Genomic DNA, 21,021 nt, shown 5'->3' with positions numbered 1-21,021 from the left:
TGGCATTAAGGATCCCTTTGTGCCCAGGAGCAAAACTGCTGCTTCCGCATTGCTGCCATTCCCTGCTGATCTGAGGAACAAAAGGTGCAGCCTGGAAAGCAAAGCCACTGGTGTCTCTGCCCAATGGTGGTGGAGCTTTTTTTTTTTAAAAAAAAAGTCCTAAAAAGCACATATTTTGTTTTAAAATCATTAAAAAATGAAGTTCAGTGCATTAAACATTTTTAACACATTACAGAAAACAGAGCTTCTCGAGTGTTATTAGAACTACTACTGTTCTTCCACTATTTTTTAATTCCTCCTTTAATATTTTCCCATTTTCCAGCTGATTTACATTCTGAGACCAAACTGTAAGAAGACAGGCCTGTATTAAAGGCAGAAGTACTAAAGCACACATGGGTGGCGCAGATACAGGGAATTGTTGCGTCACACTAGGCTGAAGGTATCAAGCCCAAACCCTCAGATTTAGGTACAATCCTGTGGTCAGTCCTTTGCCTTGCACTATCTTCACTCCCTTTCCAGAGAAATAAGCAGTTGCAAACCTTATTAAACAGACATATAAAACAAACAGACAAAGAAACTAAGAACAAACCCCAAACCTCAATGCGTTCAGGAATTTAGGATTACAGACATGTCAGAAATAAAGGCATTATCTTGTTTTCTAAATATATACATGCATAAACAGATACATACACACACATACACAGACAAGCATATATATACACATGTGCATGTAAAAGAGATCAAAATAGGTAATTCTCATCAATTTTAGTGACAACTTTAGATTGCATTTTGTAATTCCAAATTCAATTCTAAAACAGTGAGATGCTGTGTTATATTGCTGAGTGAATTAAAAAAACCCCAAAACGCTAGCATGTGGTGGACACCACAGTACAATTTGTTCCCTGTGTTAGTCCTGACTAACAGTAATGTATTTAAGTTTAGTTACATGAGGGCATCTTAAACCCTCATATAACTAAGCTGAAAGACTAGTGAAGACAGTCAGGTTGTTTCTGTGACACAGCACAATTACTTAGTGTGGCTGATGTACCCGAGTTAACTTAGGCATTTGTGCAAAACACAGACTTGCTCATTGTAGAGAAAGAGACAGTATGGCCAGAAATGAACTGCTAACTGCTGTTGCTACTGTCAGTTCTAGAAAATGCTATTTCAGTAACCAAGAGAACAGCCCCACACCAGCATTTAGACAAAGGTAGGAAGCCTACCACAGGTACCCACATTCCTAAATACACCAAACTTCACAGGCTGTAAACACCACTACATAAAGAACCAATTCCAAGAAGGCAGCCAAGACACCTAAGCCACACTTTTAAGCGAATTATACTGCTTTAAAGAAAGGACAATGTTTACCCTAGCTGTTTATCTTCTCCACATCTTTGCTATTATAAATCGTGTTTGTTGTTAAGCTCCTGACAAGTGAACCATCCTTAAAAAAGCATTGAGGTATTATCTGTTTACAACTGGCTTTTCCTGATAGCTGACAGTTCAAAATGAGACAGTGCAATACAGAAATGTAGTTTTAGGTGGACACCACAATGGAAACATGGGAATTCGTTCAGAAAAGAACCCTTCCACCCCTGCTGTGCTCCCCCTGAGAAAGATTGCCCAGAGCATTCCTCCCATTTAGGAGGCAGTAAAGAGGTCTGCACAGACCTTCTCTGGGGCATATTGCAGAAGCTGAGTTCAGTAAAAATCAACTCTTAACTGTAGGCAGTTGCATTTCAGCCTACAAATGAAATACCATAACCCTCCTCTTTTGTTCTTCAATTGCCATCTCCATGTGGCCTTCTTCAGTATACTGCTTGGTCTTCCTGTCTCTAGGTTAATAATTCATCAAAGTCAATGCTTCCTTTAAAGAAAAGGGATGTTATCATTTATCTTAGCCAACAGACAAAAAACCCCCCAAAATTTAGGTCTCAATATTAGCTTGGAAAAATCTTTAAATACTTTTCCCATGTTTTTAGTAATTTCTTCCACATTTAGAGCCACTAGACTCACGAAAATATCTTAACACACTGAATGTTTAGCACACTGATCAGTGCCTGGAAGCAAGCTTCATCAAAAGATGAACATTCAGAAGCAATTGTAACTTGAACAGCAGCTTTTTATGGAACAGTGTGATCTTTCTCAGGCATGTCTTGAGAAGACAACTCTTTTAATTGGCTGTGCAAACAGATAATTGCATATTGAGCTGTCCACTAAATATAAAATTATGCTTTATTATTATATAAAAGGGCAAACTTAGAACCACTTAGTAATTGAAAAAAAAAAAGCTTAGAAAATGAGTATATAATTGTCAGACTTAATTGAGCCTGTAAAGTCTGAATATATTAAGCAATTGAAGGACAGATGAAAAATACACCCAAAAAGATCTACACAGTATGAAATGATTTTACAGGGATTAAGAGCACAGTGTAAACATAAACACTGTCTTCAGGCACAAAGCTAATGTATGTTTAGCATCTAGGATACTTCTTGAGTATAAGGTCCGTAAAGGGATGGATTTATCCTGCCTGTTGATGTTATAGCTTATTTTCAGTGTCTTAGGAAGTACATACTGCATTTATCTCTCTTGGACTGCGCCGTAAGCTAACAATTAGCATTTGGAAGGATTTAGTACAGACTGAGAAATTAGTTTGCTTCTTTAATGTAGTCCTGTTCACACAGCATGTACATACCATTCTCTTTTTCTGGGCATAGAAAGAATTGAGCACCAGAGAATCGGTGCCTTTATTTGAAAAGCCCAAGCTAGCTTCCAGAAGGACTCCACCAGGTGAGCCCCCTTGTCTGACTTTTCTGGGGCTCCCACTGCCCGTGACATGACTCCTCACAACTAACACCACCAAGCCCATTCTCACTTGTCATTAGTATCCCGTGACATTGTTCTGCCTCCGGCCTTCAGTGCTCTGGTTTTCTGGGTTTATTGTTCTGACTGGTTCAGATGAGTTACTCCAAACATGAACTCAACTGATTTTTATATATATCTCAAGTGACAGGTGAGTATTTCACACCCTTTACTTCAATGAAGTCTCGTACAATCTGTCACAACAATGCTTTAATAAATGTTAAATTGGTGACAGACACGTAAAAGCCAACTCACTTTAACCACACTTTTCAAACAAGGCTAGTCAAAGCCTGCCAGAGTGATAACATTTTGAAAACATACCACTTAGCATTTAATCATTCAACTGTCCATCAGTAAGGCAGAACCATCAGCTGCTTTGCAATGAGAACTATAGGAAATCACTACAGAATGACTTCATCCATATGGGACAGAAACAATTTATAATTTGACCATGGCCTCCTAAACATTTTCTGACACTGATAAAAAGGCAGGCTGCTGTATAATTACTCACTGCAAGGACTTCTGTGTCCTACTTTGATACATAGGCTGTAGGACACCGTGTAAGGACAGGGCACTAGTTTAGATGGATTAACTGTGCTTTCCCACTATGAAAAAATTCAAATACTCAGCAAGTTTCAAATCTTGTTGGTTGGTCTCATCATTAGTTTTTTGCAGCTTTTATGTTTTCATTTACGTGTTTACTCCTTGTTTTATATACTTCAATAGCTCAGAGAAGGAGTGAACCTCAAGGAACACCCACTCTGCAAAAGTCAGCACAGAACCCAATCCAATACACATCACAGGAAAAAATTCTGAATGCTTTGGCCCCATCTCTAAAAGAAAGTTCAAGTTTCAGATCTCTGACAGATGTTAGTACTCCATTCACGTTTCATGTTCAAACATGTACTCTGAAAATTTGAAGCCACAGGCTTCATTAGTCAGGTCTGGGCACTGTTGACCAGATGGAGTAGACTCAAATGTGCCACCATGTCTGGATCACAGAACTGTCTGCCCCATGTGCCACACGCTGATGAAGTACAACATATCCACTCCACACTTTACTGGTCATTTATCCACAATGTTTATTCTTGTGGTTGCAATTAATACTAATGAGGAGCAGGAATCTTTCTGTGCATCCAGGAGTCATTTTTCCAACCTGGCTTCCTAAGGAATGAAGCTGACATTTTAACACTTTGCTTTTTTATGTGCATGCCACCATAACTTTGGAGCCGTCTGGTCAATTCTGAATAAATGTAATAAACTGAAGGAAATTTTCAATAATTTGCATGGAAATGAACAGCCAAGTAGAGGAGACCAGACATACTAAGGAAAGGATTGCAGCCTGAACTCAAATTTTATTAGACGTTATAAAATCTATCTCATAGAGAGCAAGTAAGAATGTCCCAGGAACGCAAAATGCTTCATTCAGAACATGCTATTAGAGTTCGCTTAATTGCAATGATGTGAGACAGAAACCATCATGAATTAATAATGCTGTTCCCTGAGCTACTGATGTTTACCTGTCAGCGAAAACCTTCTTATAAAGTCTATAACACCACAGACTTTATGTGACGAATTGACTGGTTTAAAATGCTTATTGTAAATATTTTATATTGCTCTCAACCTGATAGCACAGTGACAAGGAATGCTAGGCATTTGGGATACCCTGGAGGGGTGAAAATAAATGATAGCTCTCACCCCAGTGCTGCCCTTTGAAGGGACCCTGGTTAGCCAGATAATGCTATGGGACAACTGTGGTTAAATCCCAAGAGAGTTTTTGGAGTGTCATCCACAGGAGCCTTGTTCAGAACAGAAGTAATTAGTTCCAGCTGAGCACACAGGCACGTCACTTCAGAAAGATCTGGCTGCTTTCACTTTAGGAGAGAAAAGGCATTTCTGTCTAGCAGCCAGGACAACGCACTCTGGAAACAGGAAAATGGCCTTCCTCGTTTGTTTGGGGTCCAGCTAGGTGTGTGTTTTGGAGCTGCAGGATGGAATTGCATTCACTGCTTGTGAAAATTACAATGGGCACGTGAAAAATTCCCATAAAATACTATGCAGAAGTTTCTCTGATTCACAGGGGAATCCTCCAAGGTCTCTATTCAGCAGCCTGAGACACGGCCTCCCTACAGGTGTTCACAGCATGCTAGAGAGTTTCCAGGGACATACTCAAAGCTGTCTCTTGGGAGGTTTTCTTAAAACATCTAATGTAAACACTGGTATTTCTGCACTTTTATGTATATCTTTGTGTGGTCTGGCACCTGATAAAAAGTCCATTATTTTCAGGGATTGAGTGTCACCTGGTGATACCGCAGCTTCCTCGGAGGAGGTGCTTTTGCAGAGTTCATCCTTAGGTTATACGTGGGCTAGTCTTCCTGCTTGGTGGGGGCTTTTTTCCCTAGAAACCCCAGGAAAGACATCTGAAAAACTCCACTCTTGTGCATCTCATTTGGACGCCTTTCCACTACAGAAGGTACTAGCTAAAGCCCAGCTGTTCTTGGAGAAGTGATGGCTCAGCAGCTGAACTCCTGTTGTGTGCAGAACAGTAAAAGCGTGAAATGAATGCCAAGTATTGATGGAGCAGCTACAGGTTCATTGTTAGAAGGACCACTAGTGACTACTAAATGCCATCAGATGGTTAAGGACAGCCAGTTATGATTTAATGGCTCCTCTCAAGGTCCTGGGAAACTAACTCATAAAAAGCATCAGGGGCCCGCTACATCGCTTTGTTTTTTAACTAGCCACAGAGGCATTTAACTGAGCATGCCAGAGAGGGGGCTTTCTGATACAAATGGATCTGGCTGAGCAAGACACACTTGCTGCAGCCTCTTTAAGGGAGAGGGAATAACTTCATCTTCCTGTCTGCCTTAGCCACTGGTGTAGGTTACATCAAGACTTTTTCTGCAATCACAGTGGAGTCCTGCAATTTACTGCAAGCTTCTAAAAACTTTATATATCCATATTCACTGCACACAGGTTATCCAATGATAACCACCTTAATCACTATTGCTGAGCTGAGATTCAAACCTTTCTGAATCAGCATGATCCTCAGTGGAAGGATTCTACTTATTTTTAATATCTAAATTTAGTGTCTGTTTTTAAGGTATTTACTATGCACTATGACAATTTTGTAACATAGAGTCAAGCAAGATCATTTCTTGCATTACTGTAAACCCATATTTAGCTATAACTAAGCTGCAAGAGTGGCCCAGCTAATGGCATTGTGGAGAGAGTGCAAGAGTGTGTTTTAAAATAAATCTTTTGGCTCTTACTTATGCCTACTCAGCTTAGGACAATGCTGGAAGAAATACTGAATTCTCTGCTCACAGTTCCATTCATGCAAGTGTACCACATGAGACAGAAGCAGTACTTCTTTCTAATGCTAATGGAATAGCCCATCAAACCTTGCTTTGCAGCTGGTTTTGGTAGAATATGAAAAAGGATGCTCACTTCTGCAGATTTTATGACATTGACAGGCTTCCCTACCACAAATCTGCCCAATATGTTGAACAGTTTGAATTAAACCTTCACCCATTGCTTCCCAAGCACAAGGGAAGCCATCAGTATATTCACTGAACAGGCTGTCAATGTGCCCTAGCGACAGGAACAAAAGCAGCCATGCGTGTAGCACAGAACAAGCGTGTTCAATGGAGTAGCCCATGCTAGCACATCATGCCAACACAGGCCTAACCTGCCACTTGTGGGCAAGCCAGCATCCATCTCTTGTGGACTTGTAATGCTTCTTCAAGAGCATAAATCACTCCCTATCCCTCTGCCCTGCCAGCCACTAGAGGGCGTGTTATAGCTACACCTCTGACAAGCTGAAGTTGTTAACTACTTGAAAGGCAATCATTGTTTTATTCCCCTCTTCCTTTCCTTCTTTTCCTCAGAGTGCCTAAAACAGGCCTGAGAAGAAAAAGACTATACAATCTTACTTACACATGGTCAGTTTTACTCTGGGTAAAGCACAAAGGACTGTAAAACCGTGTCCTTTTACACTTGCACTCATTAGAAAGCACAGCCTGAATGCAGGGTCCATTCCAATCTGAGAATTCTAGGAAGCACTGCTGAGGCTGAAGGCAGTACCTGCTGAAGACCTCACCATGAGAAAGGGTGTTGAGAGCACATGTCAATGCAGTGATTCAAAAGTCTCCCCTGAAATGCTCAGATGGCTCTTAGTTAGTGTCAGCATTAGGTGGGCACCTATATATCCAAGTCTTTCATTTGGCTCAAGGACTGAAGAAGTTTCTTGGGATGTAAGTCTAAATTCTCTGTGTCAAACAGGGTTTTTTTGTTTGCTCTTCTCATCACTTGTATGCTTATATAAAAATCCCTCAAATTTATATGCTAACTTCTTCATCTTCCAAGCAACACACCAAAGCCATTTTGCACACACATTTTTAGCTAAGACTACCATGGTTTTAACTCCTTAAAATTTAACTACTCTTGTTTTCAGTCTAGCTATAGCAGTTGAAAAATGTTCAATGCTTATTTCAAACTACACAGACAGTATGAAACGATGAGCAAATAGAGTATTGCTGTGTATGAAAAATTCATCACTTCTGTTCTGAAAGTAATTCTAAAGAAGAGCTTAAAATTCACCTGGTTCTTTTTCAGATTTACCGTTGTGCCTCATAAGACTATTTAATGATGTCTTTATTCCCTCTATCTATAACGTTTTGGAGCATAGTGTGCTGCAGGCCAAAACATTAAACTTATAATATATGTAAATGTGAGTGACGTTCCAGATAAGGATCATTTTTTGTATTATTTATGTGTAACAGATGGTAATTCAGTGAGGCAAAATGTTTCCAAAATTATCTACTTTTTTAAAGTTTTCCAGTTTTAATCTTTTAAATCAGGCCTATTCATGTGAGTTTTTTACACTAGCCAACACTTACAAAAGGAAAAAAAAATAAAAATATGAAAAAAAGAAGGAAATATAAGAAATATCTTACCAAAATAATTAAAAAGCGATACAGTTTTGCATGGATTTGGACACTTACCTATAAGTAAGATTACTAATGCGTCTGTAATGTAAAAACCAAAGAGAAGAGGCTTGTGCCAGACTTCCACACCAACAGAACCAGTGAGCAGATATGCTGCTATTAATACCTATAGAAAAAAAGATAATGTAGTTTTAATCCTTTACCTCTAAAGGCACGGAATTTAGCTTATCATCTTAATATAGGCTGTTATCTTCCTTCTGTCTCCACAATACAGGACCTCATGCTGCCATTCCAAAACAACTACTTCTAAGCAGTGAAGCAGCTTTCAGGGTCACAAACAGAATTATTTAAAACACATGAAGCACATAACTTCCCTGCAATGTGTGCATCTGTTTTCATGTGGTAAATATCACTGACTTACCTTTTCAAAATACAAAATTCTTAAATCCCGTTTTAATGCCAGGTCTCCCCACTGTACATGCACTTTCTTGTATCTGCATACAGACTTCAGAATTAGCAGTGTGGTTATTTTTGCAGTTCAGCCCCCTGAACTGATCATATCAGAATAACTGAGGAAAAAAAACCTAAGCTCACCTGAAATAATAATAATTACTTGAATGTGAATAAATAAAAAGAAGGTGAGTGAGCTGAAGCCTTCCCTGAAATTTCATTTGTTTGACAGATAACATCATTACAGGACACAAAAAGAAACACGTAGTCAATCCCTAGGAGTGATGACTAGGAGTGAAAGGACTCATGCATAAGACTCCTGAGTCTCACTGAAGTGCCACCAGTTTCAGCAGACATAAATGAAGTTCTTACTCTCTTTTCGGAGTTATTTCTGTGACCCAGCTGAGGTCAGTAATCTTAATGCAGTCAAAACCCTACAGCTCCTATGGCAATATCTTTCACATTGTATTACCTGTAGCGCCTCCTACAATTCATGGTACAAATTGGTGAAATCCTGCTATTTTAGGTGTGTAACATTCAAATGCAGTAGTGATGCTGTTGCAGTGGTTCCCAAGCCCTTATGCCCTTAATCCCATGTCCTCAAGGGACTCTGTTCTACCTTGAAACATGTTTCTTGGCTTAGCCCAGGCCACGCATTTTAATTTAAAGGTACACTGAAAATCTCCTTTTTAGATAACCAGCTGTTTAAGATCACAGTTTAGTAACAAACACTGATGTTGCTTAAACTCCTTATTACATATAGATATTACTATATTTGACTTCACCTGCTTCTCTGTATTTAAATTCAAGATTCTTGCCCTATCAGTATGTAACTTTTGAAGAGTTTTGCTTGAATTGGCATTGCAGAGTTGGATGTTTGATTCATCTGCGCAAGAACAAGCAGCACAACAGATCTGCAACGCAGAAGCACTAGTATGAGAGTTTCATCTTGGGCCATTGAAGACAATGAGTCAAATTTTGGTCTAAATGAAGGATGTGTATAATGTGTTTTGCAACTGACTACAGCAGAGCTACCATTTGGCTTTCTGAAGAAATTGCATTATGTTATGCATAAGACATGACGGATGGAATCCTGGCCCCATCAAAGTTGATGGCAAAACTCCAACTGGCTCTGATGGAGTCTGAATTTACCCTCACATGCTGAATTCTGAACAGACATTTTTGGCAAGTGATAAAAGAGGAACTTCAGTATTATCCATTATTACAGTCAGTACTTTTGGCAGTGCAGTCATGAGTATCCCTGTCAGATGTCAGCACACCTCTAGGAACAGGAACATTGATGCAACGGGCTCTCGGGGGAATCCCCTGCCCTGGGATTTGGTGATGCAGTACTCACAGGTTGAGATTGCCTCTGATTTAACAGATGTAGTGTATGAAAACACACTCTTTGGCTTTGAATTTTTGGTGTGTCCTTTTTGAAGGAGTTATAACTTTGACTTCAGTAAGGGAGTCCCAAAGACCTCCTTTAGAAAGCTGGAAGGATAAGAAAATGGCTGTGCCCCTTGACCTAAGCTATATTAGCAACTGAATAATTTTTTACTCATCTCTCTGGCATAGATTGCCTTTATGACTTTTCAGATATAAATGTAGTCTTTAGCAAGTAAAAATAATTGCAACCTTTTGCAAAATGATAAGTCCAAATTAAATAACACAAGTAAGGACTATAGCAAGTTAGTGTCAGACGTATACGATCTTGGATTCAACTGCAGCATCTGACCTGGAAAATTTTTGGCTTGCCAAAGCCTTATCTATGAGGAGGAGGAGTACTTATGCAGACAAAGATCTGTTAATTTGTAGGCCATTTGATACGGCTGAACAACAGGACAGCTGGCTTCTGAGCAGTGGCTCCCTACCTTGCCACAATTCTGTAAATCACAGCAACATGATCCCCTTTGTCCCTCTGTAAATTCAGAATACTTCTTTAACGTGACATTAGGAAAATGCTAACCATAAGGCAATATAACTCCTGAAAATCTCTCAGCTTCTAGTCTTTTAACTGCTCTCTAAAATATTTGATTTTTAAAAATCACTATCTATTTCATGTCTTTCCACTACTGAAGGTGTAAGCTTTGTAACCAAAATATTCTGGATTGTGTGAGTGTGTAAATACATTTTTTTTCTTCTTAATGATTTATCATTTCTGTTTTACACACAGGTACATTGAGGATGCCCTATGGTGTACCACACGTTAAAAAAATCAAATATTTTCTCATCTTTTTGAAAAAATATTCTGACTGTGCTTGTCATTTTTTTATGATTCCACAAAAAAAAAACCCAACCAAACTTTAATTTTACTGTAATATTCAATTTCACTAGTGCATTCCAACAGTATTAATTGTTCGTGTGTTGAAATATTTTCCATTTGCATGGTGCTCAAACTGTCTGTGAAAATTAACATATGGCAGGAAGCCTGAAATTTTATTTTCTCTCGAAAGTTTTGTCTTTAGGTATTAGCTTTCTTTAGTTGAGCTTGTGACAGAACAAAAATGGTTGTTTTCACAAGATATATCTGAGAATTTCTCACAGAACATAGCAAAGCTTTCTTCTATAGCCTTCTCTTCATGACTTTTGGGGGTTTTAATAGGCGTGCTTACTCTAAGGTGTATGAAAATCATGTAGATGCTATGGTGTAAAGATGCTCCTCTCTCTGCATCTTCTTCTGCCCCCAGAGGAGTCGGCAAAAGGTAGCTCCTTGTGCTGAAGGGAGGAGAGAGCGGAAGAGTTTTCACTGCTGCAGACACCTCCTCCTTGACTCTGAATGCATAAACAAAACATTCCTCTGACCAAGCATCTCTCAGACACATTACAGCCATTTTTCAAGTTTACAAACCACAGCTTCCTATAAACAGCTCTCTGCTGTAATCAAAGCTAATTGGAGTGCCAATTACAGCCCAGCTACCGTAATTAGGTGACCAATTCTGATGAGTCATCAACTCACAGAAAACTCGGATCTGCATAAATCCCACAGATTTCTCTATTTACAATGAGGTATTTTTTCATGAGGAACAGCAGCTCTTCTTACACCGCAGTTAACGCAGAGCCAGTGAATGTTTACATACAGCAGAGCTGACTCAGCAGTGGTGTCCCGGGAGCTACATGCCAGTTATGCTTTCATTAAGGTCAACAGTTATCTATTTGCACACTTATACTAATTACTGTATTTCCTGAGCTTTGTGGTGATAACGTCCAAAGTTCCGGGCTATCATCAAATTTAAAAGCAGAAGCAGAGGACTAGACTACCTGAATATCTGACATGCCAATGCAATAGCATCACATTGTCGGTGAAGTTATTCAAGACAGAGCAGGGAGGCGCATTTGTGCAGCAATCCAGCTAGGAATTACCACAGATGAAATAGTGAACTAAACGCCGGGAATCAGTCTGAAAGCAGCCTGTAAGTGCTTCCACACTTTCTGCCTCTGAATGTGGCTATGGGAATAGCTGGCAGCTAAGTGGCAGGGAAAAAAACAGCAAGGGGAAATTTACCTTTCTTACTCATCATCAGCCATTTGCTTATGCCCTCAGCATCCTCACCTCCAAGTAGCTGGAGATGAAGAGCTACCTTTAATAGTGGGCTCATCATACAAAATTTGCTGAATGATTGTATTGCCTCACCTGTTATAAAACAAGGGCAAGGCAATCTTTGTAGGGGAATTCAGATCTTTTACTAGACTAGTTAGTACAGCCGAAAAAACCCAAACTTTCTGGTGTGCGTGAAATGTAGTTTGGACTAATGGAAAAAATACTACCTTGATCTACAAGTCCTGTCTTGTCTTTGTTCATAGGCAATCACAAATACAAAAGCTGATTTTCACAGGTGGGAAAACTGACATACAGACATTTCAGTAGCGCTGTCTTCCACCACTGCTGATGATTGTGCTATATAGCATCAAAAAAATCCTTACGTTTATATCCCTATCATTTTGACTGCAGGCAAATCATCACAGAAGTTACTAGAAACTGAGCATGTGGGGTAGCAATTCAGTATCAGAGGGGGACAGGAAATAGCACTTGTTAGCACCTTGCATCCAAGTTAATCAAAGCAGTTTGCAAACTTTCTGAAATCCAGCCTCACCACAAATCTGTCAGGCAAGGAAATGTTATTATCATTCTTTGCCAGATGGGAAGGCAGTGACAGAGGCATAGGTTACGAAACGGCACTGACAAGAGTTAACAGTACTGCTCCGCTAGTTGATACCCACTCCCATATTTAACCACGAATACAGTTCGGGTGCTGTAGCAATCTAAAAGAGCTTTCTAAACATTCACATGTATATCTACAGCGATCATCTGAGCAACAAGTGAAATTGGTTTGAATACAGCTATTCCTCTCCTGCTGGAAGAACTTCACTAAGAAGCCTTACACAGACATGGCTGAATCTTGCAGACCAGCTGGCTGCCTAATGTCTTAGTCCTGAGCCAACTTCTTCTCCCAGGACCTATTTTGTAGGGGACAAAACAGATGCACCACAGCTGGACCACCATCTCTTGAGTTGTTCTCAAACCACTGGATTCTGATTATGTTTACAGCAATACATCTGCAGCCATTAATTCAAATACTCTATTTCCATTAAAACACATATTTGAATATTTGTCGAACTTATTTTCAATTATATATATTTGGCTGTACCTTTCATCTCATGCCTGTGACAGGAAGCTCAGAAGACTGGGACTGTGCTTTTCAGGCTGCAAGAGCCTGGCTATCTAAGAAATACATAAGCTAGCCCAGAAATTCCAGCGCTGGGCCCTTGGCAGCAAACCAAGCTTCTTACTGCTGCTGCTCATTTGTGCAATGAAGCCACCATTCACCATGGTACCCTGGGAATGTTTCTGAAGAGGTCCACCTCAAGGTAGGGCTGTAAGCCAGTCAAGAACTCAGCTGGGTACTGGCTGTGGGCTGATATGTAATTCACATCACTGAACACCATTCCTGGAGTGGAAATCTCTAACGGTATGACTTCTTTTCCAAGTGTAAAACTCACCTGACAACAGTTAACGCTCGCTGTATAGGTACGGTGCTCCTTCCATCACCACATTTGATGGAAGTGGTAGAAATGAGAAGGTCTAGAGTTGTGTAACTGCATGATTACTGTTAATGAATCCTACTTGACCTAATTCACATCGTGCCTCAGAACCCAGTGTTGGTGGGAAAATTGCTTATGCTTCAGATAGCACGATAATTTTTGTTAATACCACAAATGAAACGTAGTTAAATGACATTCTCATGAGCATATCTGACTGCTAGGCCTGCTGCAAGCCTTTTTTTTCCTGAAAGGCAATGAATCTCTGATGCTGACAATTTGCTTTAGAGCATCCCTTCCTTGCAAATGCAGGAAATATTTCTGAATTACTTTTAGGGTTATGCTATTTCACATTCAAAATCTTGGCCAAATATATTTGCCTTGAGCTCTATTTTTATATTTCTATAGTATTATGAAAACACTAACACTGTTAAAAAAAATAAAGCCAAAGCAGGAATGATAAATACTTACCACTTGGCTTATATCGTATCCCCAAGGAAGGAAAAGAACTCCTGTGTTATATTTCTCCCAGTGTGAACACATAAAGTTAAACAAGACAATGCTCAAATATATATACATTGTATATACAGAAATTCCACTCTTCCCATTGTCCCGGGAACAGACAGAAAAAAAAGAAAGCACAAAAATGGAGGTAGCCCAGCTATCCAGCCCGTGGTCAAATAATTCTCCCAGAGGAGTACTGGACTGAGTCCTTCGAGCATGTTTCCCATCTATGGAGTCTAGAAGGATTGAGAAAGGAAAAGAAATAAAGAATTAGAGCACAACAAAAGGAGTAACTTCCTTCACATACACTTCACTACTGCCACACACAACATATGGGAAAAATACATCAAACACAGCAAACTGAAGCACAACAGTGGCTTCAATACCAAGACGTTAGGATTGCTTGTAAAATATTTGCTTCAATTATCAAATAATTTTTCTGTCCTTACCTCAGCTCTTAAACCAAATGTCACCTTCATTACGAGCTTAGAAAGACATTCATAATTATTTGTCCCCATTTGTCTTTAAACACTTTTATGTCAGCACCTACAATCAGTTTCTCAACGAAAGCGCTGAAAAGTGTCCATAGGACTTCTTGCCCATCCATTGGTGTTGTGGACCCCCTGAGACTTCAGACCACTTATTGAGTAGAATCACTAAGGCATTTAGGTTGCCTGATGCTAAATGCCCCAATGACTAACTCTTACGTGGGAGCCTCAAGGACCGAATGTCACAAAATGTATTTGTGTGCGTACCTACATAAGATGTTTTAAAGAGTATTTTGGTTGAAATCTTAGGATACAAGACACAGCAGTGTGCCCAGGTGGCCAAGAAGGCTAATAGCATCCTGGCTTGTATCAGAAATAGCATGGCCAGCAGGACTAGGGCAGTGATTATCCCCCTGTACTTGTTGACACTGGTGAGGCCGCACCTCAAATACTGTGTTCAGCTTTGGGCCCCTCACTACAAGAGAAACACTGAGGTGCTGGAGTGGGGCCAAAGAATGGCAATGAAGCTGGTGAAGGGTCTGGAGAACAAGTCTGATGAGGAATGGCTGAGGAAACTGGGGAGAAAAGAAGGCTCAGGTAAACCTTATCGCTCTCTATAACTACCTGAAAGGAAGCTGTAGTGAGGTGGAGGTCGGTCTCTTCTCCCACACAACAAGCAACAAGACAAGAGGTAACAGCTTCAAGCTGTACCAGGGGAGGTTTAGATTGGCTATTATGGAAAACTTCTTCACCAAAAGGGTAGTCAGGCATTGGAACAGGCTGCCCAGGGCAGTGGTGGAGTCACCATCCCTGAAGGTATTTAAAAGACCTGTAGATGTGGCACTTAGGAAAACGGTTTAATGGTGGACTTGGCAGTGTTGGGTTAATGGCTGGACTTGAAGATATTAAAGGTCTTTTCTAACCTAGATGATTCTATGATTCTACAAATACCTTATTGTTAAGGTGACTTATGTGTTGATCACTTAAAGTTCTTGAAAGATGCCCAAACACTCTACTGGATCTCACTCTGAGTATGCAGTTGGACAATACAGTTTGAATCGATCTGAAAGTTCACTGCTGTTGAACTCTCAGCCTGCTCAGCTAGTGGAAAGACAGCAAACATTGCATTTTCTTCTGGGTCGCTGAACAGAATTGGCGCTGTGAATGGTACAAAAAGGAAGGGACGTGGCATAAGGGAGGGGCGGCGAATGCAGGGAGGAGAAGGAAGGGGGTCCAGCAGCTGTAACCTTTCTTAGATGTATTGCCAAACCATACCCTTAATCTCTTCTCTGAGCCTGTGCTGGTGAGAAATAGAAACATTTTCTTGAAGCGTAAATATGCAGAACGAATCTCTAAGGAAAAATTACACAGAACAAGCCTTACAGATTACTTATTGTTACTCTAAATCTCAAAATAACATGGAGACTTTTGTTTTTCTCTTTAACGTTACTTGGAAGGTACTGTAGCTAATAATTATTAGCTATTGATCATTAGTAACCCGAAACTGACTAGAGATACAGCTCAGCAGAGTGAGACCAAAGACTCCACAGCTGCTATAGATCATATGCTACTTACTTCTCCAGATTATTTGGCAGTACTTTGAGTTTTGTTTAATGTAAATAAACTTCAGGGATCTAAACCAGGAAAACATGGGATTTCATTCTGTACAGATTTTAGACTCCCTATTGGAATACCTAAACAGCTGTGAGATCTCCTCCTCTCAAATACAAATCTCTTGAGACAGTTCTTACAACTCTAAAAATTACAGATCTCATAGAGGATCTCAAATATGAGTTGTCGGCATCTTACTGAAATGTGCAGAAAGAAAACTGTATAAATTTGAGGTTACTTGAATAGTGTTGCTACAAATGTAGAAATTCTTTAGTCTGTTAAAGGATATTTCTGAAACTTAACTACAAAATAGGTATGTAAATATCCCTAAACAGTTTATGGTCTTTTATATTTCAAGAACATCTACCCAAATTGGAGAGACTTCATTTATAGGCACAGTACTTTTTAAAAATGAGAATGATAGATTTGTCTGTTCATATATTATTTTAGGTTGTCCCAAAAGAATATTCATATTAGATACTGAAATACATACATCACAGTGAAAGAGTGGTTTTCATTTTGCAGGAATTTTAGTTTTACTAAAAAAAGTTGAGTTCATAATTGTGTCATAAATTACATTACTTCTAATTATAATGAGCTTGGAGAAAAATATGGGAACTGTATAATGCATATGTAAAACTGGATTCTCACAAATCTTTACCCACATTTTTCATGTGTTTTCACTAGCTTTTTAAAAGACTGAAAATACTTTCTGATTTAGGTTTCAGTTTGAAATTATGCATGCCAGCAACGCTGTTTGTTCAATAGTGGACATACCCTGTGTCACACTTCCATTGCTTTGGAATTATTATATTACAGTTTTGTCTCATAAAGGTTTATAAATCTTCAGTTTTATTAAAGTTTATATAACTTTTAAATAGTGGAATTCAAAATAACAGCAAAGAGTACTCCATTTTACAGAAGGGGAAAAGATACCAAACCAGCTTAACAAAGGGGGAGAAAAAGAGCAGCATGCTAGAGAATTTGGAGAGAGCAACTGTGTCATTAAAAAGAAGCTGAGAGAGATTAAAGCTACATATTTGGTTAGTTATTATGGCTCTTTGCAGTCATCCAAAGGGAAAACTTTGGCCGTGCAGAATTAAATCTGAGACTAAATATTTTATGAAGTGGCTTGGATGGCAGACATAAAAATCTACATGTACATCAGTTCATTATAGTTTTGATTGTCAACATCATATTCCTTGTCTTCCAAGTATTAGGAACTATAGGCTTCACTGGCAAATAATGTACATTAAGAATCTCAGAAGCGGAATTTCCAATGAGCTTTCAGTGGTGTCATAAACTAACAGCTCTGATATATAATTCCTATTTATGAAACAATAGTCACTTCATTAAATTCCATACAATTACATAAAGAATTGTTTTCACAAAAGAAACTGCTGCTTCTGCTAATGATTATAGAGAGCTGTTAGGGAAATCTGACTGGTAGTCAGACTCAAGGGACAATTGTTCCAGTGATTTTTATGGTACAAATACAAAGAAATTCTGAACAAAATAATTTTGGCACAAACTTGCCACTTGAACAGAAATGCCAAGGCATTTACAATGCAGAGAGAGATGTCTGCACAAGGGGATACTCCCAGGTTAATCAAGATGGCTCTACATGCATGGGTCTGACACCAGAAATGGCCAGCATCTTTGCACAACACTGCAGTGTACATCTAGAACACATATATATCTAGCCTGGGTATCTTAACTTTGGCACAAAACATATGGCTACACACTGCAGTGCAGGGCCTTGTAAGAACCAGCTCCAAAGAAAGGGTACATTTACATAGCACAGTGCAGCCCATGTAACTATACTACCTTGAGGCCAACAAAAAATTAACTCTGCTGCACCACATTGTGGGGAGACTAGTTTGGAATGGGAAAAAGCAAAAAGACCATGCTAATGTGGATCTCACTCCCACATCTGCATCAGCTTAGATCTACATCTTCACACCACTACACAGCAAGGTGCAATGTACCTAAAAATACAGCCACAGTGTGATATAAAAAGTAAAAATGGAAGATGAGACTGAAACTGAGGTGTAGGTGTTATGAGGGAGAAAAACAGCAGCAGGAAATAAAAAAAAAAAGATACTTCATCTCCATGGGAAGCTCAGGCCTGTCACCACATTCATATCATCTCTCCTGACACACACCCTAAGCACTGAACCACCTAGCACTTTCAAACACAATGCTACACTCGTTTTCCTTTTTCTCTGCTTTACCCTTTATTTTCCCTGTCTTTGAAAACAGCCTCCGTTAATGCAGGTCTCAGGAAGCTTCTCAGAATGTCATCAGTGGGGGCCAAAGATCTTTAATGAAGCCAAACAGCAATGACTACTGCTACATAATGATTTCCATTGTTCCTCTAAAACAATTTGAACTTTCAAGAGGGATAAGAGCTACAGGCGTAGAACCTCTAATATATAATTATATTAATTTATCCACGAAGTCTCTTCATCTCAACATCAGCAGTAGTGCACTAGCACATAAAACTATATGAAGGTGCCAGACATGTAAATTATTTCATTGTACTTTACCTAAAGCATAAGCACAAAAGGTGGTAAAAGCACTGAACAGCCACACCCAGGTGGGAACAAGTCCAGGACTGGTACCTGAAATAAATCCAGTAGTGAGTCAGTGTAACTGTGGTTAACATCAAAGAAATCCACTGAGATATGCATATACATATGAACAAGCTGCCACCACATCAAACAGATTGAAATAGTCAGTTTTGACCTTAACTCACCACTAAGATCTATCAAAGAAGCAGTGAGCAGGCTTGAATGTGTTTACACCATAAAGGACAGAAGGTAGAGGGGTTTTGGTTTTGAAATGACTCTGGTATTGCACAAAACAATGACAGTAACTAGGCAAAAGCTTTCACAGTCATGGGAAGACTATCCATCTACAAATGAGTTAATGTAATATTTAAAGGAGAAAAAAAGAGTACTTTTCAAGCATGATCATTATTATTAATGCCAACGTGCGGTTTGCGTAGCCCTTTTACCATACAGATCTGAACAGGAAATTTTTGTCCTTTGGCTAGGACAGATATTAGCATCCCCCTTTTTTTTTTCCCCTTGAAAATAAAAAAAAAAATAAAAAGAAAGTTGAATTGGACAGAACCCAGGGCTTTGTTATTGTTCTGCTGATAGCAATAGTGCAAGGTTATCATTGCTTTTTGAAACCAATCCTTTTTCCAAAGAGTATTCTGTTTAACTTAAATATAATCCAGCAAGGACTACACCAGCACTAAACAACTGTAAATGCAAAGCCCTCTCAGGCTTCTGGCGTTCGGCATCAAACACAAGGAATGCTTGCACACAGAGGTGTGCCCTTGCTGGTCAGGGAGATGCCAGTACCTAAAGCAGTGCCCTGACCACCTTTCTCTCAATGCCTCATCTTGCCACTCTGAAAGAAAAGATGGCAAGTTCTAAATCCTAGCTGCAAATTTGCAAACTGTAGAATGAAAACCAGCTGTCCAGGAAATGAAGTCCTTTATTTCTGATCCTAGGTATGGGATTGATATATGATACTCAAAAGGCTCATTAGGTTGCATGAACGGTTTCAGTCAATTGAGAAATGATGGGCGCTGTTCTCATGTGAAATGGAAAAGAGGCTTGCAAAGTACATATAGATGTCCCAGCTCTAACAGACTTAATCACCATTTTAAATGTCTTCAAGTTCAATGTGTGTCTACTGGGAATGTGTCAGGGTAAAATTACACCATTAAAAGATCTGTGCTGGATGCTCTTTTGTTACAGAACTTGGTAAATATCAGCTGCATTGATAAAAACCAAAAAAAATGTATAAGGAGGATGCCAATAACTACATAACATGCTGGTACTGAAAACTTAATGTTCATACAGGATTATTTTTGAACCAAAACTGCTAATAAGTATCCTTGCCTCTAGAACTGTTGTTATAAACGTACAAACAGCTCACCCCAAAGGGTACCTCCTGAACCTAATCTCAGGTGTAAGAAAAGAAAGACAGCAAAAAAAAACCACAAAACCCAAACATAATTGTTTGAGGAAATAAAAGTGTTAGGTCTTCACCAAATTGTCTAGTTTAAAGAAAAGCAGAGCTTTTTATATATAAATCACCTGGGAGATGCTTACTACTTTCTGGAGGCTCCGAGCTTGTCTGAGAAGCCCAGAACTGAATGTGCCCTGTGCTCAGGAGCAATCTGCTCCAAAAAGCTTTTGACTTGGTCTGCCGCAAGGAGCAAATATGGACTTGGACTTTGAAAGTCATCATTTCAAGAGACATTTGTTTAGAACTATTTCTTCTTCGTCTAGAAGCAGCCTCAAATGAGGTGGAGTAATGAAAGGGAAATTAACTTGTTCAGGCACCCATTTAGTATTAGGAAATGTGAAACCCATTAGATTTTTATGAAGAATATTAGGGTTGGTTTTGGCTGTGTATTTAAATCCTAAAACACACTTTAAATAAAATGAGATATTATCACAGACTTCAAGCAGCACATGCTGAAACCCATATTTAGGGAGGAAATTAAATAACATTTTTCAATAAAATGATCTAAATTTATATTGCCATGTGTGAGGTCAGATCCCCCTATATGCACATGGAGCCTCATTAAGGGAATGAGTGGAAGATTCAAGTATCTGATACTTCCCTTTATAATTCAGAAGTATGACATAAGCAGCTCACTAATCATACAACATGAGGATATTTACCTGAGGCAGTGTAGTCCCAGTCATAGCAAGATATTAGAAAATAATTTACTAAAATCATGACAAATCCAGAGAATGTTAACACGTTGGGAGCGACCCACAAAGGCACTATCTGTTAAGAAAAGAAAGAAAAAAATGTAAGAAAAATTCTATTTCAAATTGTAAGTCCTACTTTAATTAAATATTTTCTAATTTTTATCTGGAAACGAGAAGCCTGTAGATGACATCAGCAATGTTCAGATTTGTGCATATTTTCCCATTTTCAAATTAAACTACAGTTTTCATTCCTGAAATTTATTTTCAAATGTAATGTTCTGCTTTCTGTGACTGCAGTAAAAATGTCATTTTAAAATGTTGCATATCCTATGTTATACATTATCCTTATTTTCCCAGCCACCAAAGAAAGC

The 21,021-nt window shown here is 39.0% G+C and overlaps 1 protein-coding gene across 1 annotated transcript in view; it reads right to left on the bottom strand.

Moving 5' to 3' along the window:
• Positions 1-21,021, bottom strand: part of LOC115619745 (ethanolaminephosphotransferase 1-like) — a 53,263-nt gene that overhangs the window by 11,386 nt on the left and 20,856 nt on the right. Inside the window, exons 3-6 of the mRNA XM_030512531.1 lie at positions 20,618-20,726; positions 18,455-18,529; positions 13,774-14,042; positions 7,870-7,978 (exon numbers count right to left, since the gene is read on the bottom strand). Coding sequence (XP_030368391.1) covers positions 7,870-7,978; positions 13,774-14,042; positions 18,455-18,529; positions 20,618-20,726 — 562 coding nt within the window. The remainder of the gene's footprint in view (positions 1-7,869; positions 7,979-13,773; positions 14,043-18,454; positions 18,530-20,617; positions 20,727-21,021) is intronic.

Source organism: Strigops habroptila, chromosome 1, assembly GCF_004027225.2.
Source record: "Strigops habroptila isolate Jane chromosome 1, bStrHab1.2.pri, whole genome shotgun sequence".
In the NCBI taxonomy this organism is placed as follows: Eukaryota; Metazoa; Chordata; class Aves; order Psittaciformes; family Psittacidae; genus Strigops; species Strigops habroptila.
This window is presented reverse-complemented; position numbering and strand designations above follow the sequence as displayed.